This window comes from Sporisorium graminicola, chromosome SGRAM_4 (assembly GCF_005498985.1).
Source record: "Sporisorium graminicola strain CBS 10092 chromosome SGRAM_4, whole genome shotgun sequence".
Taxonomy (NCBI): Eukaryota; Fungi; Basidiomycota; class Ustilaginomycetes; order Ustilaginales; family Ustilaginaceae; genus Sporisorium; species Sporisorium graminicola.
Window position 1 is genome coordinate 659,595 of NC_043734.1, and position 24,662 is coordinate 684,256.

Genomic DNA, 24,662 nt, shown 5'->3' on the forward strand with positions numbered 1-24,662 from the left:
TCCCCCCCACCATCACCTCAATCAGGCCTACTTCCATCAGAGCAGGACTCAAAGGCTCTCCAGGGTGGCACCACGATGACCACCTCACCGGACCCTTACCTGCTAGCGTCCACCATCCTCACCCCTGACGAGCTTCCCAAACTCGCTCTCGTCACCTACGATGCAGCTTCCTCTTCCACCACCGCCGCTAACAGCGAGCATCACCAGCCCGACATCGTCAGCGGAAGCTCACCACCACCCCCGCACACACAACGCATCTTTGTCATAGCCTCCAATGTCTCGCTCGGCGTAGAACAGTCGTGCATCCTCGTCGTCAAGCCTCGGCGAAAAGACCCTTCCACCGCCGTCCTGCTCAGCGTCATCCCAATCCTCCCCGAACTCAAGATCGAGATCGAACCACAACAACAGGGTCTTCTCACTGCCTCGGCTGCTACACCACGCAACCACCTGCCCTCCGCTACAACGTTGGGGCTCTCAAGTCTGCCGCACACCCTGCCAAAGATCCACACCCTGCTCGAGAGCGTGGCGCCGGACGTGTTTGAAGGTAAAAATAGGGTGGAGAGCTCGAATGCTGCGCTCAAGTTGACGTTGGCGCATGGGGGTGTGTCGGCGTGTGGGGTGACGAGCGATGTGAGGGGGCTGCAGGACTTCCTGAGCGTGCTGCGGGATTGTCTGAGAGCAGCGCAGGAGCATGCGTTTGCGAGCGAGACTTCGCATCAGTGGATGAAGGCGTACACGGACGATCTACCTCATCACCATCATCCTGAAACACCAGCGGACGGTGGAGCACACAAGCTGGACACTCCGATCTTCTCGCGTTTCTCGCACAGCGCGTTCCTACCCAGCCCTCCCACCAGTACCGGACCGGACCTTCAGCGACCCGCTTCACCCACAGCCGCCGACATCCGCATCTCCGTCGGCACCTTCAACGTCAACGGTCAGCTGCCCCCCGAAGACATCCCCAGTCTCATCGGCTTCAAGAAGTGGGTGCGCGCTGAACAGGACCCGGACCTGCTTGTGCTCGGCCTGCAAGAAGTCGACACGTCCGGAGGCGCGTATCTCTACCACTCGCCCGCGCGTGAAGACGCCTGGACGCGCACTGTCACCCAAGCCCTCGGCCGACGTGGCGACAAATACCGCAAGATCGCATCCAAGCAGCTTGTGGGGCTGATGGTTCTTGCTTTTGCCCGTGTGGAGCTGTCGCTGGACGAGGTGGCGACGGCGAGTGTGGGCGTGGGGTTGGGCGGGTTCGTGGCGAACAAAGGCGCGGTGGCGGTGCGGATGAAGGTGGGCGAGAGGACGCTTTGCTTTGTCAACTCGCATCTGTCGGCGTTCGAGGGATTGCAGGCGATGGAGAGAAGGTGCTGGGATTGGAGCGAGATCTATAAACGGTTGAGGTTTAGGTTGGAGCAGCCAGCGATGGAAGATTTCTGGGAGACGCCGGGGAACGCGGCGGCAGTAGAGAAGGTGGAGGAGAAGGAGGATGCAGCAGAGGAACTGGGGGGAGGAGAGGAAGCGAAGGAGAACAAGGAGATGCAGGGGGTGAATCGGTTCAAGACGGCGCAGGATGTGAGGGAGGAAGTGGCGGTCGAAGGGCACGACGCGAATGGGACTGTCGCTGACAGTGTCGATGCCGTCAGCGACGAGGTGAACGAACCCAAGCGTCTCTCGACCACCATCGACAGCCCCAAGCCCCAAACCCAAGTCGCTGATGAGATCACCGACGCCTCTTCGCACAACATCATCTCCAACTGGCAGCCCTCGCAGCCCCCCTCTCCTCCACCCAACAGCACCACCTTCACCACCGCCACCACCTCCACCTCGCCGCCGCCATTTACCGAACACCCCATCATGGACCACGACATTGTCATCCACTTTGGCGACCTCAACTTCCGCCTGGACCTCTCGCACTCGGAAGCCCACCGGCTCATCCGCCAGCGCGACTACACCACCCTGTACAGGTACGACCAGCTCGAGTCGCTGCGCACCTCGGGATCGCTGTTTGACGATTTCGACGAGGGCCCGATTGGGTTTGCTCCGACGTACAAGTTTGACAAGGGCACGGATCGATATGACACGAGCGAGAAGCAGAGGGTCCCGGCGTGGTGCGACCGCGTGTTGTGGGCTGTGACGCGCGAGTGGGAGGATGAAGGGGGGGAGGTGTCTGCGACGAGAGAGGGCGACGAGGAGAAGGAGGAGGAGGAGGCGAGGAAGGCGAGGAGGCAGGGGGTGGTGCTTCAGGCATACGAGTCGGTGGGAGAGCTCAAGTTTAGCGATCATCGACCGGTGCGTGCGACGTTGCTTGTGCGAGTCCGCTAACTTAATGCTCAGCAATACCATCACACTGCTCATACCTTGATCAACGCCGCAACGCATAATACCATCGTCTGTGTTACTGTTCCCATCCGGTGACGCCCCAGCTTACAACCCCAAACTCCTCAACACCCCCAACCACCCCCTGCCGCCCCACCGAGTCCACTCTGCGGCCCTGCCCACCACATCCTCCACCGTCGCAGCCAGGCCATTTTCTCTCCCGCTCACCACGCTCTGAAACAGCCGCTGCGTGTCCTGGAAGTGCAGCACTTGGCTCGAGGCAGCATGGAGCGTGGCAGCGGTGTATGCGAGCGTCAGCCGCGCGCGCACCGCGTACCATTCCGTGGTATCTGGGTCGATCCATCCCGTTTGCCCCTGCGTCAGGACGGTCTCGATGAAAGTCGAGGTGAGGTCGAGCAGCGGTAGTGGGGTGGGGAGGTTCGGGAGCAGGGTTTGGTGCGGGAAGATCGAGTGTAGCGTCGAGGTGGTGGGTGAGAGGGTGGAGAGTGCCGTCAAGCCCTGTTCGTGATGCCGTATGGAGGTGTGTCAGTGAGGATTAGAAAAGAGAAGGAAAAGGGGCAGAGAGAAGGCGACTTACATGTGTCAAATGGTGGCGTACACTCCAGCTGAGTCGCAGCCGCTCTTCGATGACGCTGGCTACTTTGGCGAGCGCAATGGTTTCGGCATCCTTGGACAGGCTGGACTGCGTTCGTACCGGCTTGCTCTCCCTCGCTCCTACATTCTGCCCGCTCTTCAACGAGCCTAGAACACGTTCGGGCGACACAGAATGTACAACAGCAAGATCACACACGTTGTTCCACGCCGTGAACAGCCGAGCGTCAAACGTCGATGCCGGTCCCGGGAACAGCGTGTGCACGATCCGCTCCCGCTTCAGCCTGTCCGCAGCGGTCGAAGAACAGAGGTAGGCATCCTTTGTGAATCCGTACTGTGGAATAGCAGGGATCGTCTCTAGTAACAGCTGTGTTGCTGCATCCGGGTGTGTGCTCGAGGAGGATGTGCTGTGCTGATCCGGACTGCTGCCGAGGGAGGGTTGAGCGGTATCACGCTGCCAAGTCGTGCCGGAGAACAATCGCGAGAGTTGTATGCTGGGCTGCTTTGCGACGTTAGCGCATCGGCTGCGAGCTAGAGTACGAGCGGAGCTTGCAATTGACCTCCTTGTTGTTGATGTTGCTACTGTTGCTGCTGCTGACATGGTCGGTGTGTCGCTGATGAAATCGATGGTGTGTTGATGAGAAGAAAAGCAAGGATCGCATTTCCTCTCGCATTTTTTGGTGGTTCAACGGCGATGCAACAAAAGTGGAGGCTTCTCTCCGCTTTCTCACAAGCTTCTCTATTCCATGCGATACACACACAACCATACTCACTCGACCCTTGCTTGACACACAGCTCGCCATCAGCTTGATCTCGAGAGAAAAGAGCGTTGTATTGCTGCTCAGACACCATACAGCACACTCTTGTAATCGCGCAAGATTACGCCTACACTCTCGGGACCCGACAGCCCTACCTCGCTCGCTACGGCCGAAATAAACCTAGGCGGCGTCACATCATACAGCAGATTGATCACTGCCAGATTCGGCGAGGCCTGCCACTCAGTAGCATCGATCAGCCCCCTCTTCTGCTGCGTCTCGGCCTCCTCGTCTCCATCTACTTCCAACGCCTGTTCCGACGGCGGCAAAAGCAAGTCCCTTGGATTTCCAGCTTCGTTCTGCACAAATGAGTCGAGCTGCACACGCTCGCTGAACTTGTACGTTTCGCAGCAGACGATGACGGGGATGCCCTTTTCCTTGGCCATCATTGCACAGGTTGCCGTGCCCGCGCGCGAGTAGAGCGCACCGTTGGCGAGCAGTGCCGATGTGCCGAGCAGTAGGATGTCAGCCCTGGGCATGAGCGAGGAAAGGCTCGAGATGAGGCCATAGGTGCATGGGATGCCGGCGGCGAGCAGAACCGAGAGCAACGCCTTGCCCTCGAGCAGTGGTCGCGTGTCGACGACAATGACCTCGAAGCGCACACCGCGTTGCCACGCAGCCAGCAGCGTTCCCTCGACAACCGACGAGCGCGCAAACGTCATGACGACATCGCCGTCCTTGATCTTGTTGCCTGCCTGGGTGCGGATGATCTTGGAGGCGTAGACGATACGGTCGCGCACAAAGTGGTCGATGCGCTCCAGCAGATGCTCCTTGGCCTCGTCCTCGGTCAAGTCGGCACTGACCACCGAGATCTCGTACTTGAGGTAGCGCACAGCTACACCTTGGGACGTGCCCATCGCACGGGCGTCCACCAGATGGCCGACTTGAGCCGAGACAATCTTGAGCAGATCGCGGTTAAGCATCTCGCCGCGGGGTGTGGTGTAGTCGCGGATCACATCGGCCATGGCACGCAGCAGAGCGATGGCGCGCGTGTCTGCGCCTATGAGTTTGTACTGTGCGAGCTGCGACGAAAGGCGCAAGATGGACGGGTGGATGTTGGCACGGAACGAGGCCGATACTTGGGCGGCGATGTGCGCGTTGTGTGGTTTTCCGGACGAGACATTTCCGAAGAGAGCGACGCTGGGATGTTGCGGGATGGCTTTGGAGGCAAGCTCGTTGTCGTGAGCGCCACCCCTTCTTGCGCCCGAGCTCGAGGCCGTGGCTGCCATGGAAGCACCCGTGAATGCTCCACCCGCCGAAGACGAAGCTGCCGCGATTGCACCTGCACCACTGGCACCGCCACCTGACCTGGCATTGCCTCCCGCTGCGTTCGCAGACGACGAACCGGGTCGTTTGGTGTTTTGTGGAGCAGTACGATCAGCTGCACCGCCTCGCTGTGCCGCGTTGGCACCTGGTGATCCTCTTTGCGGAGTCGCGTCATCTGTCGGACCTCGGTCAGCCACCTTGGCAGCTCTTCGTGCGGCCTTGAGTTCCTTGGCCGACAGCTTTTTGTCGTTGATAGTTGCAGGTTGCTTTGGCGGTTGCTTTGTAGTTGTGGAGGGTGGTGGTGCTGTGCTGGGTCCTGCCGCGGAGCTGGGCCTTGACGACGAAGCGCCGCTCGATGTGGGTGTGGGATTTGCGTCGGACATGTTCCACGCTGTGCCAAGGAGGTGCTCGTTGAGGATGATGTCGAAAGGCAACGAAGGAAGGTGCAACCCAAGAGTCATACCAAAAAAGGTGCCTTTCCTACTTTTTTCCTTCAGCTCGCAGCTTTTTCGGACCCGTGAATATTGCTAACGATTGTTAGGTCGAGGCACCCTAAGAATCAAAGAGGTTTATGTTGTTTCAAGTGGCGTAACAGTTTGAATTTGTCCCGACGCCCAACTTTGTGACACACACAGCGGTTGTTGACCATGCATCGTGGCCGTTGATAGATCTTGCTAAGCGAAGGATGCGTTATGCTGCAGTGCGCCTCGTTGCTGCATGGCCAGCAGACAGACGATCTCTGGCAGAAGGCTGGCTGGCAACACGGCTTCCTGCAAGCCCTTTGAGTTTTGCCGTCAGTGGACTGCGAGTGATTGCAGCGGTCCGTTGAACCCCGAAGAGCAGAACCAATGAAGGCAAATAAGCTTTGCGCCTCGCATACTTTTCTCTCTGTGTGTGTATCTACAGCGGCCCTTGAGGCCAGTGTACTTGGCATGGGATGCATGACTGTTGCTCCTTGCACCGTTTCACTTCTAGCCGCTTTCGGAGTGGCGCGGCGGGCGATGGACGGGCGGCAGGGTGAGTTTGAAAAAATCCTGTTTTTGATTTTAATTGTTCTCACGCCTGGCACATGCAGCTTTCTGTTGTCTTTGATCGCAATTCAAATCAGCATTGCCCGGTGGTCCCCGGCGCCGAACACGGGACGGATGTGGCGTATGACAGGACTATCTCGGCCCCTTGTTTCCCTGAAAGGATAAGGTTGACGGGAGGGCTGAAAGGCGCCCGCACCTCCTTACTGCACCACCGAGGGGATGTGCCAAGGCGGCATCTGGCCAACGACAGCGGAGCCAGACCATACGCGGGTTGTCTCCGTTCCCTTGGTCTCCTTGCAGCATCTTGCTCGCGTAAAAGAACGCGGAAACCGTGACCGCCTGCAGGCGATCGCGTGGACAAGCCAGCTTCTCACACACAGCCTCCCTCCCTTGCCTCGGTACAGGCCGGTGGTTCCTAGCATCGTCGGTTCTTCTTCGGAAAAGAAGGCTTCTGATCGAAGAGTCGTCCACGAGAGAGGGAGCGGGAGAGAAAGAAGGGGGAGAGGGGGCTGTTTTGTTCCTGAAGATTCATGCTTTGGCGAGCAGTGCTGCCGACGGATCAATGCACTCGATCGTGCAGCGGCATCAAAGCGCCATTGCTATTAACCCCCTTGCCTGTTCTTACTTCTTTCCAGATGCTCCACCATGCTGGTTGAAAAGCTGGTAGGGGCGGAGAGAACTTAGGTGACTGGGGGGTCACTAACGCGCAGACTTGTTCCTGTCGAACTAGCTGTTGGGAACCGTGTCTGCATGACGGCGAGGAGAAAGCATTGTGAGAGACAGTGGATCAGGCACTTGACACTCCGAACTCTTTGTGTTTTTTTTGAGCAAATGCGGGGTCGAGCGCGTACGTACTACTTGGAACGGCAAAGGCAGAGAAGGGGAGAGAAAGAGAGAGAGGCGTGAAATAGGTGTCTGACCCATCAAAGTGGACAAAGGCGGTTAAAATCGGAGCGTGACGACATGCAGCGCTTAGCTTGTAGACTGTTGACCGCCAGTACAATAAGCTGGGCGTACAGTGTACTGCTCGAAGACAGAAGAACTCTTCCTGCATACTGAGACAAAAGTGCGTGTCAGTGAGGAGCGGTGGTGGCTAAGAAAGTGTGCGGCTGAAGTCAATATTTGCAGCGAGCCGAAACCGGATGCGTTACCGCCTCACGGTCGCGATTGAGGAGGTTACTCGTCGAGTCGGAGCAGCGCGCCCATTGAAGCGGAGAACCACGGAACTGGAACAGGTTCGCCTTTCCCCCTCTGATCATCTGAGCATTTCCTTGGCAGCTGGCACAATGCGAGCTCAGATTGAGAAAGAGCAAAGGCGTCATCTTCCATCTGCAATCTTGGTTCAAGACACTATTATTGCACCCATGCTACTACCGTCTCCTGGCGACACGAGCCCCCTTGCGATGTCTCACGCTTGTACCGCGCGCGCACCGTGTCCAGCGTGTTCCTTTTCCTGGTCTTGTTCCTGGCTATCAAAGCCTCGACCGCCGAAAGGCTGAGAGTTTACAAGGTCAAAGAAAGCTGGGACCGCCTCCTTGTTGTACCTTGCAGAAGCCGAAAAACAAATATGCACAGCGGGCCAGGAACCAAACTTGGAAGGAAAACAAAAACCCAAAAAAACTCGAAATTGGGGAGCAGCAACGAATAAGCAGTAGCAGCACGGCGAGGAGGGGAAAATACGGTCTTCTGCATCCGTGGACTAAAAGCTGCAAGGGTCATGGACCGCTTGCGTGGGATTCTATTGGCAATGTCTCGGTTAGCCACACTGGTTGCCTTGGTTGCGGTCCACATGTCGCTCTCGCTTAAGCAAGAGCGTGGGTGACCGACCGGCCTTGCGTCTTTATTTTATTGAAATGCAGAGCAGGCAGTGATCAAGGCTTGCTGCAACAGAATCAAGGAAAGGAAACAGCGGCTTCGATCGGCTACAAGGGGCAGCCGATGCGTGTCTAGCTGCTGCCGAGAACCAAAGCCATACAGAAAGATGCAGAGGATGGATGACTTCGGAACAAGGCAGATGAGTTCAAGTGGATCGACATTGGAGGATACAGCAGCAATGAAAAACGGTTGCGGAATGTGGGAAGGCCAAAAAGAAACAGAGTCGACTCTTGATCTGTTGGAGCACGCGGAAGCTTCATGCTGCCAACCCTATTCCGCTGCGGCTCGAAAACCAATGCGCAGTAAGCAGTGCAGACGCAAAAATGGCATGTATCAACAGCAAAGAAGCCCAACAGCACAACAGAGATTTGGCCGACGCTGCGGAGTTGATGCTTGCTTAGAAACTGACCACCATCTTTCTTTCGAGCATTAGTCGTTTAGGGGAGAGGGGAGTGATAGCAACTGGTTCTGGCATGTGACAATGGTGATCAATCCGAATTCGCACATTGTTACGAAGCATCACAGCGTGAGAGAATTGGCAATCAGATGGACCCAAGGGGGTGTCTTCGGTTGCGCCATCTTGGACGTTCCAAGTGGCTGAAGTCGAGAACACTCCGCTCGGGGTCTGAGAAACGCAAATCAAAGGTTTGTGCGCGGTGGCAAGCGAGGCTATGGCTTCTTTCTTGAACTTGTTGTGCTCCGGTCGATCCATGAAGATTCGGCGCCCGAAAGCCGCGGTGTGCTGCAAGGCATTTGGATTTGATTGCTCTTCGCGTTATCGGAATTTCGTGGCGTTGTCTTCAGCCACACGATTCATTTTTGATGCTGCAGTAAGGCGTCGCCCAAGTCAGTGAAGTGTCACATTGTTGCTCTGTGTCAAGACGCGAGAGTGCAACGAGCTGCAGCCCAAATGCAGCAAGATCTAGGCTGAGTTTAGATTTATTAATACAGTACATCTTGACTGCAGCAGAGCAAGAGGCCGACAATGTCCGGAACAGGAGGTCCGACACCCACACAAAATGCACCGTTTCTCCATTGCACACGACTCATTCTGCATTCTGCTCCCACCTTCTGTTCGATCAGACATGTGAGAACAAAGAACAGAGCGGAGATGGCTGGACAGAGGGCCCGAGCTGTGTGGCGTGCACCGTTCTTTGCTTGGATCGCCATGTTGGAGTCCATTGCCATCCAAAAGAGTTGGCATCTTGGAGTGGCTGGCGGTGATTGCCAAGGCAACAGCTGCACGCCTCTTGGTTGCAGGACGACGAATCCGGCCAGGCCACCACCATGACGAGGGAGGCAACACAACCGAGCCCCACCGAGGCTGGGCATGAGATATGCGCCTGATACGCTGAAACACGCTTGGATCACCATTGTCACGTAACTCCGCCTGGAGCATACACCCGCCGCACATGATACGAGATGAGCGTGGACAACATGAATGGCGCGGTGGTTGTCGGGAGCATTGTACAGTACGGTATCTGGGTGGGTTCGGGGGGCGGGCGAACCATGCGTGGCAACGTTGGCGGTCTGTGTGCATGAGTGTTGCAGAAGGCAACAGCCAACGAGTGCTGCTTCCGTTGCTTTGTTCTTGCGAAGAGTGAATTTGCTGGCAACCAGACACACGCACTGCATTTGCGAACAGGCTGCGGCGGATCATGCTCCGAACCCATCACGTCGCCAGCAACGGTGTCGGGTGGTGTGCACATGATGTCAGGTGGGCGTTGGTTGTTCATCATAATCAAGTGAGTTGATGTTCGCTTTGTCTCTGTGTGAGTGTGAGTGTGTGCTTAATGTTGAACATTCTACAGTAGCTCAAGAAGAAAACCGACTTTCGAATCAAGAGTGATTTCAACCAACCCACACATGCTCAAGCTCAGCTGTGAGCAAACATTGCCGAGGGTGCTCTATGGATTGGCCTCCTGACAACTCAAGCAAAAGCGTCATCGTCGTCGTCGTGATGAGGAGGCTGATCGAGATGAGGTCGGATCGTCAGGGCTGGATTGGGTGAGCATTGGCCTCGCGATCTGCAGCTTCCCTTTTTTTTTTTTTCTTTTCTGGTAAAGATGGAAATGCCACGCGGCAAAACGGAAAGAAGAAATTAAAGATATCTAAAATAACAAAAAGCGGGTAAGTGTGATGTGGTAAAAAGGGCCCTCACACCTCCTTGCGTCTCGATGAAAATTACCCAAGGACACGGAAACCCCCGCAGCGCGTCCTGTTCTGTTTCTTGGCTAGCTCAAAAAACGACCATTCAGGAGAAGAACACAGAACTCACAATGGCCTCTCACGTCTTTGTTCAGTCTGTCTTCCGTGGTACAGCATCGTAAGATGAGCTCGAATGGCAAGGAGTAACGCTAGCCCCGACGACGGTGTGGAGATGCAGATCTGAGCAGACAAGGCGAAGTTACTGAAGGGCATGATCCGAAGAGCAATAGAATTTGCAGCTCAGTAACCCCTTGCTTGCTCTTGCACTCCACGGACGGTCCAATTTAGCTCCAGCAGGGGGAGTGGTGATGACAGAGGCAAAGAGTTTTTCCATCTCCGACGCACAAAATGCCCAATTCTTTCTCATTCTTCTTCCGCGTCTGCTGTGCCTGTGCTTGCGCTTGTGTGGCTGCCAGGTTTTTTGTACATATATTTTTTAATACATACAGGAACAAAGACGAGTTCCCACACTAAGCTCCAAATTCAGTCGACTCGGTTCAAGCCAAAGCCACACACACAGAGCTCAGTGTGATTGGTTCCGTATTTTATTTTTTATGTTCTTTTCCTTTTGTTCGTTGTGTCTCAGGCAGCGTCTGTCTCGGCTGCTGTCAAATTCTATCGGTCGCTCTTGGCTCTTTGCTCTCCGCATGCTCGACTCGCCTCTCCGCCATCCCTACTCTCTAGACGAACGGCTATCCCCCTCCTCGTCTTGCTTCTTGCTTGCTCGTTTGCTTCCTTTACGGTGCTCTGCATCAGCGCTTCTCGCTTCCTTTCTCCTCTCCTTCTATGTGCCTCGCTCTCTAGCCGACTCGCTACCACCCTGCAGACTACAAAAGGCCACTGTGGTGCAGCCGCTACCACCGCCTCGAATCCTTCTTTTCCGTCTCTCTCTCTCTCTTCAACAAGTACCTCTTCGACCTTCCTTCCTTTCCTCGCCACCCACCTCGCGCTCTCTTCTGAGGGGCAGCACAACCATCCTGTCTCTCTCGCAACCGTCCTTGGAGCGTCTCTTCTTCCTCTTCCTCCATCTCGCTCCCTGATTCCTGTCGACAACACTGCCATTACTCGGTTCAACGCCCTCGCTTCTCGACTACTCCATCTCATTTAAGGCCGATACCTGCTACCTCCATCTTTGCATCGCCACGGCTAGCAGCTCTGCATCTCGTCTTCGCCAGCCTTCAGACTTTCGAGTGCGCCTCAATCGCGAGGTCGTCTCTTGCTTCGTCAACGTACTCCCTGCGTTCGACACCACCATTGGTCCCGGGTAACTACGAAACGGCACCATTTGAACACACATAAAGCCACCATCATGGACGGCCTTCACCACCTCGTGCCGCGTGCCCTCTACTTAGAGCCTGTTCTGCCTCAGGGCATCAACGCTGGCAGTAAGTTGCCTTTTTCGGCCTCCTCTGTTCTCCTTTCCTCTTCTCATGCATACTCACCTTGTCTTCCCTTCCTTCCCTCAAACAGATCTCACAGCCTTGGCTGAATACTATGTCACCAACCGCATCCCGCAACGCTTCAACCCGGGTATCGTTGTCGCCTCGGTCGCCGTTTCCGCTCTCGGCTCCTACTCGACCCTCCTCCTTCTCGGCAAGCGCACGTCTAACAAGGGCAAGAGGAACATCTTCCTCCTCTCGTTTGCCGCCACGACCATGGCCGCCGTCGGTATCTGGGGTATGCACTTCATCGGCATGCACATGAGCCTTCGTCCCGTCGCCGGCATCAACTGGTACATCAAGGTCGACCCGGGTTTCACTGTGCTCAGTCTCTTCGTTCCCGTCATTGCGCTCCACGCTGCCTTCTTCATTGTCGACGCCGCGGTCTCGTTTAGCATCATTAGGACAACCATCAGTGGTATCCTCACGGGTCTCATTGTCAGTCTGATGCACTACTCGGCTTCGCTCAAGACCAACTACGCCGTCAGCTACAGCCCTACGCTCGTCACCATTTCCATCGTTGTCGCTTGTGTCGCTTCCACCGTCGCCCTGACAGGCTTCTTCAAGTTCCGATCGCAGTGGGAGGACTCGTGGTGGAAGCGCATGCTTTGCGCTTTCATCCTGGCTGCTGCCGTGTCCGGCATGCACTACATTGGTGTGTGGGGCACCAGCTACAAAGTCAAGGCCTCCACCATCAGTGGCGCCAACGAGATCAGCCTGCTTACCGGCCGCCAGCGCAACAACGTGCTCGTCATTGCCATCGGCTGCATGTGCTTTGTCATTATCTGCCTGTCGATCTTCATTGCCGTTTCGGACGCGCTGCTCGTCCGCGATGCGCGCAGGAAGTCCAAGAAGGTCGTCGTTTGCTCCGCGACATTTGACAAGCAGGGGCGCTTGCTCGTCAAGCCCGACGGTACCATGCCGCTCATGATCATCGAGACGGATGTCAACACGCGCGATATTCTGGATGCCTTGGACAACAGGCAGCCTACCTTCCAGTGGCTGTACTCGCTCTCTTGGGACTGGGCCATCATTGCGCCTTGGCTCAGGGCCATCACCTCGCGCTTTGCCGCTGAGACGCAGCACGCCCAGCGCAACGAGGCCATCTGGAAGAGCAAGGGCAAGAAGATGATCGCCCAGGGACGCAGGTCTCTCGACATTAGCGAGGATCGTCGCAAAGGTCCACAGAGCTTGGCTGATTTCCGCGATCGCTTTATCGATGCTGCTTACCATCTGGCGGGCGAGCTCGATATTCCGTTCGAAGAGATTGGTGTGCTCTACGACCATGTCTTGCCCACGGGCACGCGCAGCAGCGCAGGTCATCAAAACGGCAATGTGGTCGCCGACAAGTTCACGCCTTCGCGCCAGTTTAACGATGACGAGAGCTCTATCAACGGTCCTGTCCCCAGTATTTTCGGCGAGGGCAACGACCAGGAGGAAGGTGCGATGCTGTTCTTGGTGCGCGAGCTGCCCAACTCGGCTGCATCGACCGAGAGGTTCCGCCAGATGGGCTACCGTATGACCGAGACGCGCTTCCTCGCCGGTGTGCTGGCCGACCGCGTCGCCGTGCAGAAGGAGGAGATGGAGCCTCTGCTCGACTCGCTCAAGGTGTACGCCAAGCGCGGAACCCGTCCTGTCGTTCAGCCGGGTGGAGTCTACTGTGGACTGTTCGGCGTGCGTGCGTCGACGAGCAAGGAGGGTGGGCTGGATGTACTGGTCTACAACTTTGCGCGCCACCAGATCCCCGCTTACCGTCTGCCGGATGTACAGTGCATCACGCCCGAGATGAAGACGTTCCTCGGCTCGTTGGATCAGGCGACGATGGAGGACGCGATGAAGGTGTGCGAGCGAGAGTCGATCCGTTCGGGCGAGCGACGCAAGTATCTGCAGTCGATCTCGTCGGTCAATGTGGCGGACAACCACGAGAACGAGACCGAGCAGGGGGCGGTCGAGCTCATGATCCAGTTCCAGACCGCGCTCTTTATCGCCCTCGATGCGCTGCACAACTCGGTGCGCTTCTACCCCAAGATTTGCCAGACCGCCAGGATCAGCGCCGAGGTGCTCGAGGTGCCCAGCAGCTTGGACGACTCGGCCGCGCCTGCCGAGATGATTCTGGTCCAGGCCGTGTTGCCCGAGGCGAGGAGCGGCGTGCCTACGTCGTACTCGGCCAGCGAGGGACAGCATGTGGTCAGCGAGGTGGTGCCGACGGACAAACCGAGTGCAGCGACACCTTTCGTGTTTGTGCCGTACACACTCTTTTCCAAGTCGCAGATGATGCTGCTTCGCGGAAGGCAGGCGGACGACTTTGAGCACGAGGTGATCCTCGAGATGCGCAGGAGGTATCCGTCGTCGTTGCAGTCTGAGGCCGAGGAGAAGGGCCTGATGGACGCTGGCAACAGGATCAGTCACAAGGAGTCGTTTATCTCGTCCGGAGGCAGGTTTGTTGCCAAGGGCTATGCGGGCAGCGATGACGATGACAAGCTCGAGACGTCGTCCAAGTTTAGCGATGATCATCCGACGTCGCCGATCACGAACAAGGTGAGCCTGCTGCCGAGTGCGAAGCGGTGGGTGGGGAGGAGGGGGTCGAAGGAGGATGGCGAGTGGGCGGCCGATGGGCAGGGCAATGGTACGGCGCTGTCGCCGGCGAGGAGGCAGTCGGTGACCTCGTCCAAGTCGAGGCAGACCAACGAGGACCACGAGATGAGGCAGCTGGATGGCTTGGAGCGTGCAAGCAGTGTTTCGAGGAAGCCAGTACCTGCCGTGGCCGGTACCAACACGACCAACGCATCGCTGGGTATTAGGAGGTTTATCCAGGGTCAGCAGCAGCAGCAGGACGGTAGTGGGTACGCGCACGACGATGCGATCACCGAAGAGGCTCGGGATGGTGATGTGCGCTCCGTCTCGTCGGCCGAGATCGCTGAGAAGGAGACGTCCTTCCCTGTGCCTGCCGCCTACATGCCCGCTCCCTCTTCGGCTAATAGCAACTCGCACAACGATGACTCTGCGACTGCATTCGGCCAGCAGTTCCCGCCACGCCAGGCGGTCTCGCGCCCCTCGACCGCTCCCGCTAACGTCGTGCGCAGGGAGCTCAACTTCCTCAGGCCTTCGTCGAGTGGTGCCGGCGGTCCGGGTAGTCAACAGCGCGCCATCCCGCCCTCGCAGAGGCAGAGGCGCAACAGGACCGCGGTCGCTGTTAACCCGCATGACGAGGGTAGCTTGCTGGCTAGGCTGCAGAGTGACGGCTGGCACACAAGGCAGATTCAGAGCTTGGAGAGGAGTCCGGCTGGCACGGCATTGCTTGGGGTTGATTTTTAAGTAGGAGAACTACAGTCGTTTATTGGTATAGTTGCAATGGTCTTTTTTATTGTTTCTTCTGAAGATGTGTGTGTGTGTGAGGATGTGAGGACGGTAAGGTGAGATGATGAGATATTGACGTGAGGTGAAGGGTGGTGTGCAGTCGAGCTCTTGTCAGGCTTTTGCGGACGTCGCTTCGGGCAGCGCCGCAACTGCATCGGAAGTTTTGCAGTCGTTGCTTGCAATCCGTCGAACGACCCTGACTGACGCTTGACTTGACGTTACTCTGATCTCACACATCTCACTCACAGGACACAGCGCACGCCAGGATGGACAGCACCTCTCCAGTGACAACCTCCATCGGAATGATTACAGAATCGGCATTAGCGACCACACCCTCATATACAAGTCACACAAGACTTCCGCGCCGCCGATATACCTCCTGCCAGACCAGACCGCGACGGCTCTCGTCCCATCAAGCATGGCTGATCTCGGTCGCAACGAGGTCGACCAGCAGCGGGATGAGCGCGCTCAGCAGCGGTGCACGCGGCTCGGCGGGTTTGAGTAGGCTCGAGGAGAAAGGCGCAAGAGGGATCAGCAGCGCTCGGCGGAGGTTGCATATCGCATCGCCTGCGTGAGTGTGCATCACCGACTTGGTCGAGTCGCCTTGAACTGTGTCAGCGACAGTTTCGTCCGGAGCCGAGGCGGCGGAGCTCTGCAGCGCTGCATGAACCTTGCGTAACACGTTATCGAGGTTGGGGATCGGTTGGAACTGCATAGCTGCTCCTACTGTCGGTCCGGTTTGACCAGATGCTGCGGCGGCGGTGGTGGCGGTGGTGGTGGCGGCGGTCCTGATGCGATTTTGGGGCTTGGCAGCGCTGTCGGCGGCGGCGGGAGGAGCTTTGCCTGCAATGAGGCTGTTGAGCAAGTCTGAGCCGCCAAATAAGCCTCCTTGCGAATCCGGATCCGTGGTCTCCGAAGTAGCGACGATCTCCTGTTGCTGCTGCTGCTGCTCTTGCCCTTGTTGCACCTCGCTGCGGAACAGCGGTCGTGACGCATCCGACACAACCAACCTCGATCGCGCCACCAACCGCAAATCCAGCGCATATCGATCCTGAAAGCGCAGTCGGAACCACGTTGCGCTCTTAATCTCCACCTCGGGCACGTCAGGGTCTGACAGACACTTATCCGCCAGAGGAGCCACTTCGCGTACCAGGGCCAAAGTATCCTGCAACAGCTTGAAAAATCCCCTCCACACCATACGTTCCGAATGCGGTTGCACCGTCGAGTGCATCGCTGCTGCACGCGCTGCCACGTTGACGGTGCGCCGTAGCTCGAAAGCCATGGCGTTGTGCGGATTGGCTGAAGCGTGCACGTCGTTGAACCAGTTTGACACCGCCTCCTCGTCCTTACGCGCAGCAGCTGCTCGTGCTGCCAGAGGCGTCTCGGCTGTCGCACCACCATCGGCGGCAACGTCAGTGTCTAGTCTCTCCAACTCTTCAGTCGGAATCGAGCCAAATTCGAGAAGGTAGCCGCCGCTCTGCGTCAAGGGCATATTGGAGTAAGGCTGCATCTCCACCTTGGCGTCCTGCCAGCGCACTCGCACCAACAGTTTCCGCTCGGATCCGTCCACCGCCATGCTCCCATACGAGAAGACCACCATGTCAAAGTCGAATCGTCGCAGCTCTACCAAGCCAGCCGGCTTCTTGCAGCTGATCTGCGAGCGCAAAGCGCGCTGCTGCCACGCTCGGCTGACATTGAGCACCTCTCGCGTGAGCTGTACCATCCGCATTACGCGCTCCCACTGTGTGTAGAACGTCAGGACGCAATTGTCGAGATCACGCGTAGACAGTGTCAGCAGCGAGGTCTCGTTGTCGAAATCAATCCATGTCCGTGGCGACGTGGTGTGCTGGTCTGAAGTGGGCGCAAACGACACGACCTCGTGCAGCGCGCGGAAGCGGCGTGACTTCATACGCAGCTTGATGCGCATCTGAACACAGCACTTGTCGCTGTCGTCCCAGTTGCGGATGCGTAGAGAGACGTTGGGCTTGGTCAGGTGTGATCTGGCTGGGCCAAGCAGGTCCGTAGCGCGAAGACAGAGCGAGGGCACGAGAGCAGCGACGCCCGTCTCGGCGGCTGCTTGAGCAGCTTCGTCTGCGGGGTCATCCGTGCTGTTCTGTGGAGCAGCAGGCACATCACCATTGTCTTCACCATCATCGAACAGCCCATCGTCGCATGCATCAGCGGACTGCGGACCGGTGCGAGCCGGTGCCAGTCGCTTTTGCCGCTTGGCCGGTGGGGATGACAGCGAAGTGTTGCTCCCAACATGCAGATACGGAATACCTCGCATGCGTAACTGTTGCTCTACACGGAAGTATGACACGAGCGCGATGCAGTACGAATGCACATCCCCGAGCTCCTCCATGGTCAGGTCGTTCTTACTCAAGTTGGCATCTGCCTCGCTGGTTTGCGTTTGAACGCCCCCCGGTGCGTCTTTACGCTTCTGCCCGGCTTCAGCGGCAACAAGGACTCCAGCATCAGTCTGTCTGTCGCTCTCGGCTTTCGACGCGGCGGAAATTTTGGCCCTGTCAAGCCATTCGATCGACTGGACGGTCAAGGTGGGAGCGCCCGTCGCCTCCATCATCTGCACGACATAGATCAAAGCAATTGAAGCGTCGGCCACATCGGAAGGCTGCAGAGCCAGGAAGTAGCCGGGAAAGTTGTTGCGAAGCGGGATGAAGAGTTGCGGAGCTGCGTCTGGCGACGCGGACGTCGAAGGGCCAAACTTGACCAAATCCTGCGCGCGCAGATTAAGCTTGCGGACGGCGCGAAGACCAAGGTAGGAAGCCATGCGCTCCCATTCCTCGACACGGGCAAACACCTCGAGCCTGTAAAGCGCATCGAAGATGGCTTCCATCGACTCGTTGATACGGTCGGATGATTCGGTAAGACGGGCGTTCGTGGGACGCGTGGTGAGAATCGATGCTGTAAAGTTCGCCGCATGTCGAGCTACTGAATGTGAGCCCAGATCCGTCGCCGTTGATTGCGTTGTCTCGGCGTCGAGGAGCAAACGTCCGCTGACGGGATCGACGCTGAGGCGAAGCGGAGGAACCCCAGATGTGGAGCCCTGTCTCGCAGTTGCGCTGCGTGGCCGACCGCTTCTACGAAGCTCGATCCGGAGGAAGCTGAAGCTGGTGGCCTCTGTGGCTGTCGAAAACTCGTCGCCTTGTCGCTGCGCATGCTCTACGCAGAGGGCACAATCCTCGGGACGAAGCAAACGAGAAACGGCATGATCGCTGACGAGAATACGACGCTGCAGATTGCGCAGCAAGGCCAAAGTGTGTCGCTTGATCACCGAGCTAAGCAGTAACTCTACGTCTAGGCTATGTGGTGATACGACGAGGTTGGCCGTCTCGGCGTCAGTAACGATGCTGGCGTGGGCATTCCAGGTGACCTGCAGTCCTCTTCGCTTCACTGCCACGGGGCTCATTCGACGCTCTGTCTGAGCGGTCCGAAGGCTATCGTCACCGAGCAACATAGCGAGCGTCTTGGTAGCGCCTGCACGATCGGGCAGATCGACGATGGTGATTTGGACGCTTCCTCCAGCCGCAGGGCTTTCTGCACGTTGCGCTGCGCCAGCCGCTCCTTGCGCCTGGGTCCAGTAATGGAGTGTAAGCCGCCTCGGACGCTCTGCAGTCTCGACACGGAGATTGGAACCCCAGTTGAGCCGACAGAGCTCGTAGGCTTGATGCTGAAGGATGTCCATTTGATAATGCAAGGAGCGCTCTTGCAAGAATGCGAACAGCCTCGACAAGGGTGCGTCCCGCTCGGTTGGTTCTTTGACCGATGCCGACTCGTCTTGTTCTGTGTTTTCTGAGGGTTGCCGGGTCTCCTTTGATTCTGCTGCGTCTATTGGCTTCTCATCTGCAATGTCACGAGCCGGCTGTGCAGCTGCTTGGAGCGAATCTGTCTTGTCCTCATCGGCAGCCTCGCTTTGAGCAGTTTGCGACCTCGGCGCGAGCTCTTGATCGCCCCATACACGTAGACGCTCGCGATACGCTTTCTTGGGCTTACGAGGGAAGGAGCGGCTGCTAGAATCTGCGCACGAGCCTGTCGCGGCGACGTCGAAGCTGAGATCGAGCAGCCACCACCGGTCATCCGCAAAGGACGGTGTCTCATCGTCGGGATCCTGACCTCCGCTGCTGGCGGTTAGTTGAGCATCAAACAGTCCAGGCACGCTGAAATGGACTTTGCCGTCACGTATAGAATAGTTGGAGAGAGGAGCAGGGATGAGCTCGCGGCAGGCCATACGGGTTCGGAGCGCATCCTCGAGACGAGTGACTATGGCAAGCGCTTGTTCGTCAGAAAAGGGCTTGGTTGCGACGGCCATGTCCTTGATGCTGGCGGGAAGCCTGCGATAAGTGCCGGTTTGGAGAACATCGATGGCAGTAGGGAGGTCTGCGTTTCTCATGCGTGCATTGGGCAAGATCTTTCGAATGTCGGTAAGGCCGGCAAAGACATCTTCGTGCTGCCATTGCTGCTCTGAAAGGAGAGCGATGATGTTTCTCGCCTTTTGGAGGTCGGCAACATCTTTGGACCAGCGCGACAGAACCAGAAGCTTGATGAACTGTTTGCGAACATCGAGGGCCGTGTTGAAGATCTTTGCACGTTTGGAGGAGGACGGCAGGGACGGAAGCGTTTCTGCGAGATTCTGGAGCGATTCGTAGCCGTAGTTGGCGAGTCTTTCGACAAGAGCAGCGAGAGAGATGAGATCGGCTTCTTCGAGTGGTAGCTCCTGCTCAAGCTGTGCCAGTGGGATTGCGTCGATGGGGTCGACCTGCTTTTGCTTCCCTTTAGCATCGACAGCGACGACAGCGACGACAGCGCTACCATTGGCATTCCCATTAGCATGGGTAGCATCGTTTGAGGGTTGATCCTGCTGCGAATAGGTGCCATTGGGAGCAGAAGCGAGGCTAGGTGTAGCTGCTGGTGGAATGCCCATCATTAGCCTGTGAGGAGAAGTTGCCAACTGTTTGGATTTGTCGAGGGCGGCGTGGGCGGCGTGCGAAAGGGCACCCGAGGGTGATGCAGCATGGTAATGGGCACCATTACCGTTGCCGGCACCGTTGGATGTCATGATGGGTTTTGCCGGTGAAGACGATGGAAGCCGGGAAGCATGAGAGTTGGTGTGGCCGTTGTTTACATGGTGGTGCGACGTGGAAGCGTTGGCGCCATGCAGCGGTGATGGCATACGCTGCTAGACGCGGTGGTAGATGACAAGGGTGGATATGGTAGCCGGAGACGGAGATGGAGCTGAGGCAGAGAAAGGCGGTCGAGCTGCCCAACAGCGTTGCTAGGCTAGACAGTGTCAGAAGCGTTGCGATGATATGGTTGCGCTGACAATACGTGAGCAGCGCTTGATCTGAGAGGCAGCAGTGCTCCTCGGGAGCGAGCACGGAGAGGAAATACCGACGTCTGCCAGCGGATTCGGAATGCTTGCCGCCCAGATAGACGATCTCGTCGGGAGGAAGAACAGGGAACGAAATGAGGTTCGATGCACAGCAACCGAATGCGTGCAATCCAGGAATGAAGGTGTCGCACAGTAAGTCAGCAGCGAAGTTGACCGACCGAGTAGTCACCGAAGCGTGTCGTATTGTTGGATACGAGTCGAATGAGCGAAGGCGAAGAGAAAGAGACAAGGAGCGTCGGAGAGAAGGAAAGGGTGATGGACGCAAGGGAGGTTGCGATGCGATACGTTGTGTTGCGTAGAGTTGCGATGTAGGCCAAAAGTCTTCCAGCCCCAACTCGATCGCAAATAAGGCAGCACTGGAAGCAACCGCAAACAGCAGCAGCAGAGCAGAGCTGGCGAGCAATTGGCGCAGCTGCTACCACAAAGCAAGATTTAATATTTAAAATAAAACAAAATAAAACAAAGAAGTGGCAGAGATGCCAGTATCTTGCTTGAGGAGGAATAGAGGGAACAGCCGCTCGGATGGAATGCCTTTGGCTTCTCCAGTTGCTTGCGTCGGGCGCACCGCGACCAGGGAAGGGAATCCCGCACTCGGGCTGCTCGGGTTTTATCCATCATTTCGGTTGATTTATACATCGTTCTTGCACCCACAGAACTGCAGGTCGAGCTTGCGCAGTAGATGCGGGTCGGCCTCAACGACAAAGAGAGGCTCCCCGACCGTAGACAGACTTGCTTTGACTCGACTCAGCGTGACTGACGAAACGTCGAGAGGCAATATTAGGTTGGAGGATAACAAGGAGAAGAGCGTACCATCATTTTGACTTGGTCGCAAGAAAGAACGTGCTCGACCCGCCCTCCACAAATCAGAGATGGGAGAAGGCACCTCCCGCCAGTTCTCGGTGCACAAGCAAGTCTGGCTCTTTGCGTCGCTACCACCTTCTACTTCTGTCTCCTCGTTCGGTCGAAGCTTCGTTGATGCGATTTGAATCGGAGCACAGAGTTGCTCTATACTCAACCACCAGAATTGCGAACGAGTCAGAAGAACGGACGGAATCGGAGACGCGCCTCTCATATCGGGCAAATGAACACAATCGGGAGTCACGACTGTGTCGAACCCGGCTCATGCACACGTACACGCCTTTCGGACGCTGAATCGGCTGTCGGGCTGAGACCGACACTTTTTGGCTCCTAAATTCAAGGTAGCAGCGAGCATTCACGGCTCATCTTTCTTCGGCTTCCTTGCCGACGCTCACATCCACGTTGCTCAGCAAAGATTGCAACTCGACTTAGCAAGGTCGTGGTGGCAGTAGAAGCAGCCAGCAGGTCGAGCTCCGATTCGTGAGCTGACGTGGTGCGAGCGCAATGGATTACTTCAAATCGCTCAGCTCGGCCGCCTCATCGGTGCTCTCTTCAGCACGATCAGGGCCGCTCCCCAACATTACGATCGGCAGCGAAGTCGGCGAGTATCGTCAGCAGACCCTCTGGTCCCTCTACTCGGCTGTCAAGCGTGACGACAGCACGCCCTGCACCGTCCTCGCCTTTGACCTCTCTCATCCTCACAATGCCAGCCGCGCCAACCTCTTACCCCTCGCCAAGAACGCTGTTAGGAAGCTTCGCACCACTCGCCACCCGGACGTGCTCAAGCTACTAGATAGTGCTGAGACAGCTTCCTCCGTCTATATTGCCGTCGAAAAGGCGACGCCGCTCTACAAGGTCCTGGCGCAGTCCGACGACAAACGCGCCACTCCTCAGCGCCAGGACTGGATCGTATGGGGCCTCTCCTCCATCGTCAACGCTGTAAAGTTCCTCAACGTTGACGCCGCTTCTACCCATGGAAATTTGCGCCCCGAATCCATCTTCATAAGCGCGTCTGGCGAGTGGAAGCTCGGCGGGTTCGAGACCCTCACTCCGCACGCCGAATCTCCACACGGCTTGCTCTTCAGTCAAGGCTCCTTGGTTCCCGATGGCAATCGGTATGCACCACCCGAGGTCAAGAAGAATGGTTGGAATGTCTTGACCAACATGGATTCGACCTTGTTCGACAGCTATTCGCTCGCACTCGTCGCGATCGAGGCCTTCAACGGTCCCCTGCCACCCCAGACCGGCACCGCCGCACCGCCCAGAGGCCATGTGCCACAGGCGCTCTACTCTGCACTGCAGCGCATGCTTGTGCCCAACGCAAAGACGCGTAGCACCGTGGCTAGAGTCTGGGAAGCGGGCGAGGCGGAAGGCGGCTTCTTCAAGGACAACACGCTTGTCAAGGTCGCAAGGGGTCTCGACGGCTTCCTCTTGGCTACCGAAAACGAGAAGGCTTCCATCATCAAGCTACTGCAAGAACAGCCAGACTCGTTCACGCCGGACTTTCTCATGTACAAGGTTCTGCCCGCGCTCGTCGCCGCTCTCGCTGCTGTGCCGCCACCAGGCACCATCCCCTCCGCCAGCACCCAGCCTTCTGTCTTGCTTCCTCTCGTCCTTCGTCTCGGCCGACCGCTGCCCAAGGAGGAATGGAACACTAACGTGGTACCACCTTTGCTCAAAGCTTTTGCATCCCCAGATCGTTCTACACGAATGGCTCTGCTCGAGAATCTGTCGCTCTACTCCGAGCGCATGGACAATCGAGTCGTGGTCGACAAGCTTTGGCCCAACCTCATCACTGGCTTCAATGATTCAGTGCCCGTCATCCGAGAAGCGACACTCAAAGCCATCCTTCCCCTCGCACCCAAACTCTCGGACCGCATCCTCAATAACGACCTGCTACGTGTGCTCGCGCGTACCCAAGTCGACCCAGAAGCTGGCATCCGCACCAACACGACCATCTTGCTCGGACGGCTCGTACCCTACCTCTCCGTGTCGACGCGCAAGAAGGTGCTCATCCCCGCCTTCTCGCGAAGTCTCAAGGATCAGTTTGTACATGCGCGTGTCGCTGGTCTCATGGCATTGATGGCGACCGGCGACTCTTTCGACCACGAGGACTGCGCTCGACACGTGCTGCCGGCCGTGACGCCGTGCATGGTGGACAAGGAGAAGCTCGTCCGGGATCAGGCGGACAAGGCGGTCAAAATGTTCTTCGAGAAAGTCGAGTCGGGACGAGTTGGTATGCCTGATACTGTGCTGGCCCCAGAGCAGCTCAACGGCTCGACGTCGTTCAGCGGAACAGGCGCGTCGGACGGTGCAGCAGCTGATGGCGCAGGTTATGCGACAGCTATGGCGGCGACGGCGGGCAGTGCTGCGACGGCGCTGGCAGGCTGGGCGATGACCTCAGCCTTGTCGTCTCTGTCCAACTCGTCGTCAGCACCATCCGTACCTGATGGAAAACCTCTCTCTTCCGCTGCAGAGCTGCAATCGCAAATGGACGGACGTAGCACTCCTAGCACTTCCGTAGGCTCTCCCGCAACACCTCCGGCATCGCACGTTCCTCCACCATCGTCTGGTTTGGCTAGTCTTCGTCTTGGTTCTGGCTCTGTGTCGGCAAGTGATGCTGCTTCAGGCTATTCCGCTAGCGCTGCATCAGCAGCAAAATCGCCTCTGGACTACGATCTGGATGATGAGGCGGCATCCGCTTCCACCGCCTCGGCCTTCCAGATGCAACAGACCGACGCGGATTTGATGGACGTCCACGACGACAGTGCCGACTGGTCGAGTTTCGAAGTGGGTCAGCCCAAGAAGAAATCGCCTGCGGTCGGTCGCACCAAGATGGCCAAAGCCAAGCTTGGACCCAGACGCACTGCTAGTAACAACGCTGCCACTGCGGCGGCGGCAGCGGCGGGCAGAGTATCAGCAGCCGCAACAGTGCCGCCAGTGCAGACGGATCCCATACAAGCCATCAGTCGAAGCAGTCTCAAAGTCGCCGCCCCCGCCGAGGAAGCTTGGGGCGACGATGGATGGGACGCTACCAACGAGTCTAGTGAACCGCCAGCACCAGCACCAGCAGAAGCTGTGTCGATGTCACATTCGGCTACATCATCACTCCGAGACGACATGGTGACATCGCAAGAACTCACAGCACAAGCATTCGAGACGCCAGTACCCAATATCATGGTCGAGAATCCGGGTTCAGGCACTGCTACCCCTGTCGATGAGACCTGGGCTTCGTTCGACGACAATGCAGACGATGACGATGACGATCAAAAGCGCAGCAGAAGCGCTTCTCCGGCAGCAGCGGCTGCAGCAGTGCCCTTGTCGAAAGAAGAGAGGAAAGCGGAATTAGAGAGAAAGAGAAACGGGAGGAGGTTGAGATTGGAACAGCTCAAGCGGGAGAAGGAAGAAGCGAGATTGCGTGCGATTTGAGGGCGTATGTCAGTGACAACTCCCCTTCGACCAAGATGCAGACGCGAATGTT

The 24,662-nt window shown here is 57.3% G+C and overlaps 6 protein-coding genes across 6 annotated transcripts; 3 read left to right on the top strand and 3 right to left on the bottom strand.

Annotated features, from left to right (window-relative positions):
• Positions 1–75: 75 nt before the first annotated feature.
• EX895_004697 (uncharacterized protein) lies at positions 76–2,319 on the top strand (the record flags this gene model as incomplete). The annotated part of the gene is made up of 1 exon (XM_029885291.1): positions 76–2,319. The coding sequence occupies one exon, from the start codon at positions 76–78 to the stop codon at positions 2,317–2,319; it is 2,244 nt and encodes a 747-aa protein (XP_029738533.1).
• Positions 2,320–2,421: 102 nt separating this feature from the next.
• On the bottom strand, positions 2,422–3,526 carry EX895_004698 (uncharacterized protein; the record flags this gene model as incomplete). Its single annotated transcript, XM_029885292.1, has 2 exons — positions 2,422–2,832; positions 2,912–3,526. 2 exons carry the CDS (start codon positions 3,524–3,526, stop codon positions 2,422–2,424), a joined length of 1,026 nt encoding a protein of 341 aa, XP_029738534.1.
• A 240-nt stretch (positions 3,527–3,766) lies between these two features.
• EX895_004699 (uncharacterized protein) lies at positions 3,767–5,389 on the bottom strand (the record flags this gene model as incomplete). Its single annotated transcript, XM_029885293.1, has 1 exon — positions 3,767–5,389. The coding sequence occupies one exon, from the start codon at positions 5,387–5,389 to the stop codon at positions 3,767–3,769; it is 1,623 nt and encodes a 540-aa protein (XP_029738535.1).
• A 6,040-nt stretch (positions 5,390–11,429) lies between these two features.
• EX895_004700 (uncharacterized protein) lies at positions 11,430–14,874 on the top strand (the record flags this gene model as incomplete). Its single annotated transcript, XM_029885294.1, has 2 exons — positions 11,430–11,505; positions 11,591–14,874. 2 exons carry the CDS (start codon positions 11,430–11,432, stop codon positions 14,872–14,874), a joined length of 3,360 nt encoding a protein of 1,119 aa, XP_029738536.1.
• Positions 14,875–15,328: 454 nt separating this feature from the next.
• Positions 15,329–20,104, bottom strand: EX895_004701 (uncharacterized protein; the record flags this gene model as incomplete). The annotated part of the gene is made up of 1 exon (XM_029885295.1): positions 15,329–20,104. The coding sequence occupies one exon, from the start codon at positions 20,102–20,104 to the stop codon at positions 15,329–15,331; it is 4,776 nt and encodes a 1,591-aa protein (XP_029738537.1).
• A 1,581-nt stretch (positions 20,105–21,685) lies between these two features.
• Positions 21,686–24,610, top strand: EX895_004702 (uncharacterized protein; the record flags this gene model as incomplete). The annotated part of the gene is made up of 1 exon (XM_029885296.1): positions 21,686–24,610. The coding sequence occupies one exon, from the start codon at positions 21,686–21,688 to the stop codon at positions 24,608–24,610; it is 2,925 nt and encodes a 974-aa protein (XP_029738538.1).
• Positions 24,611–24,662: the final 52 nt, after the last annotated feature.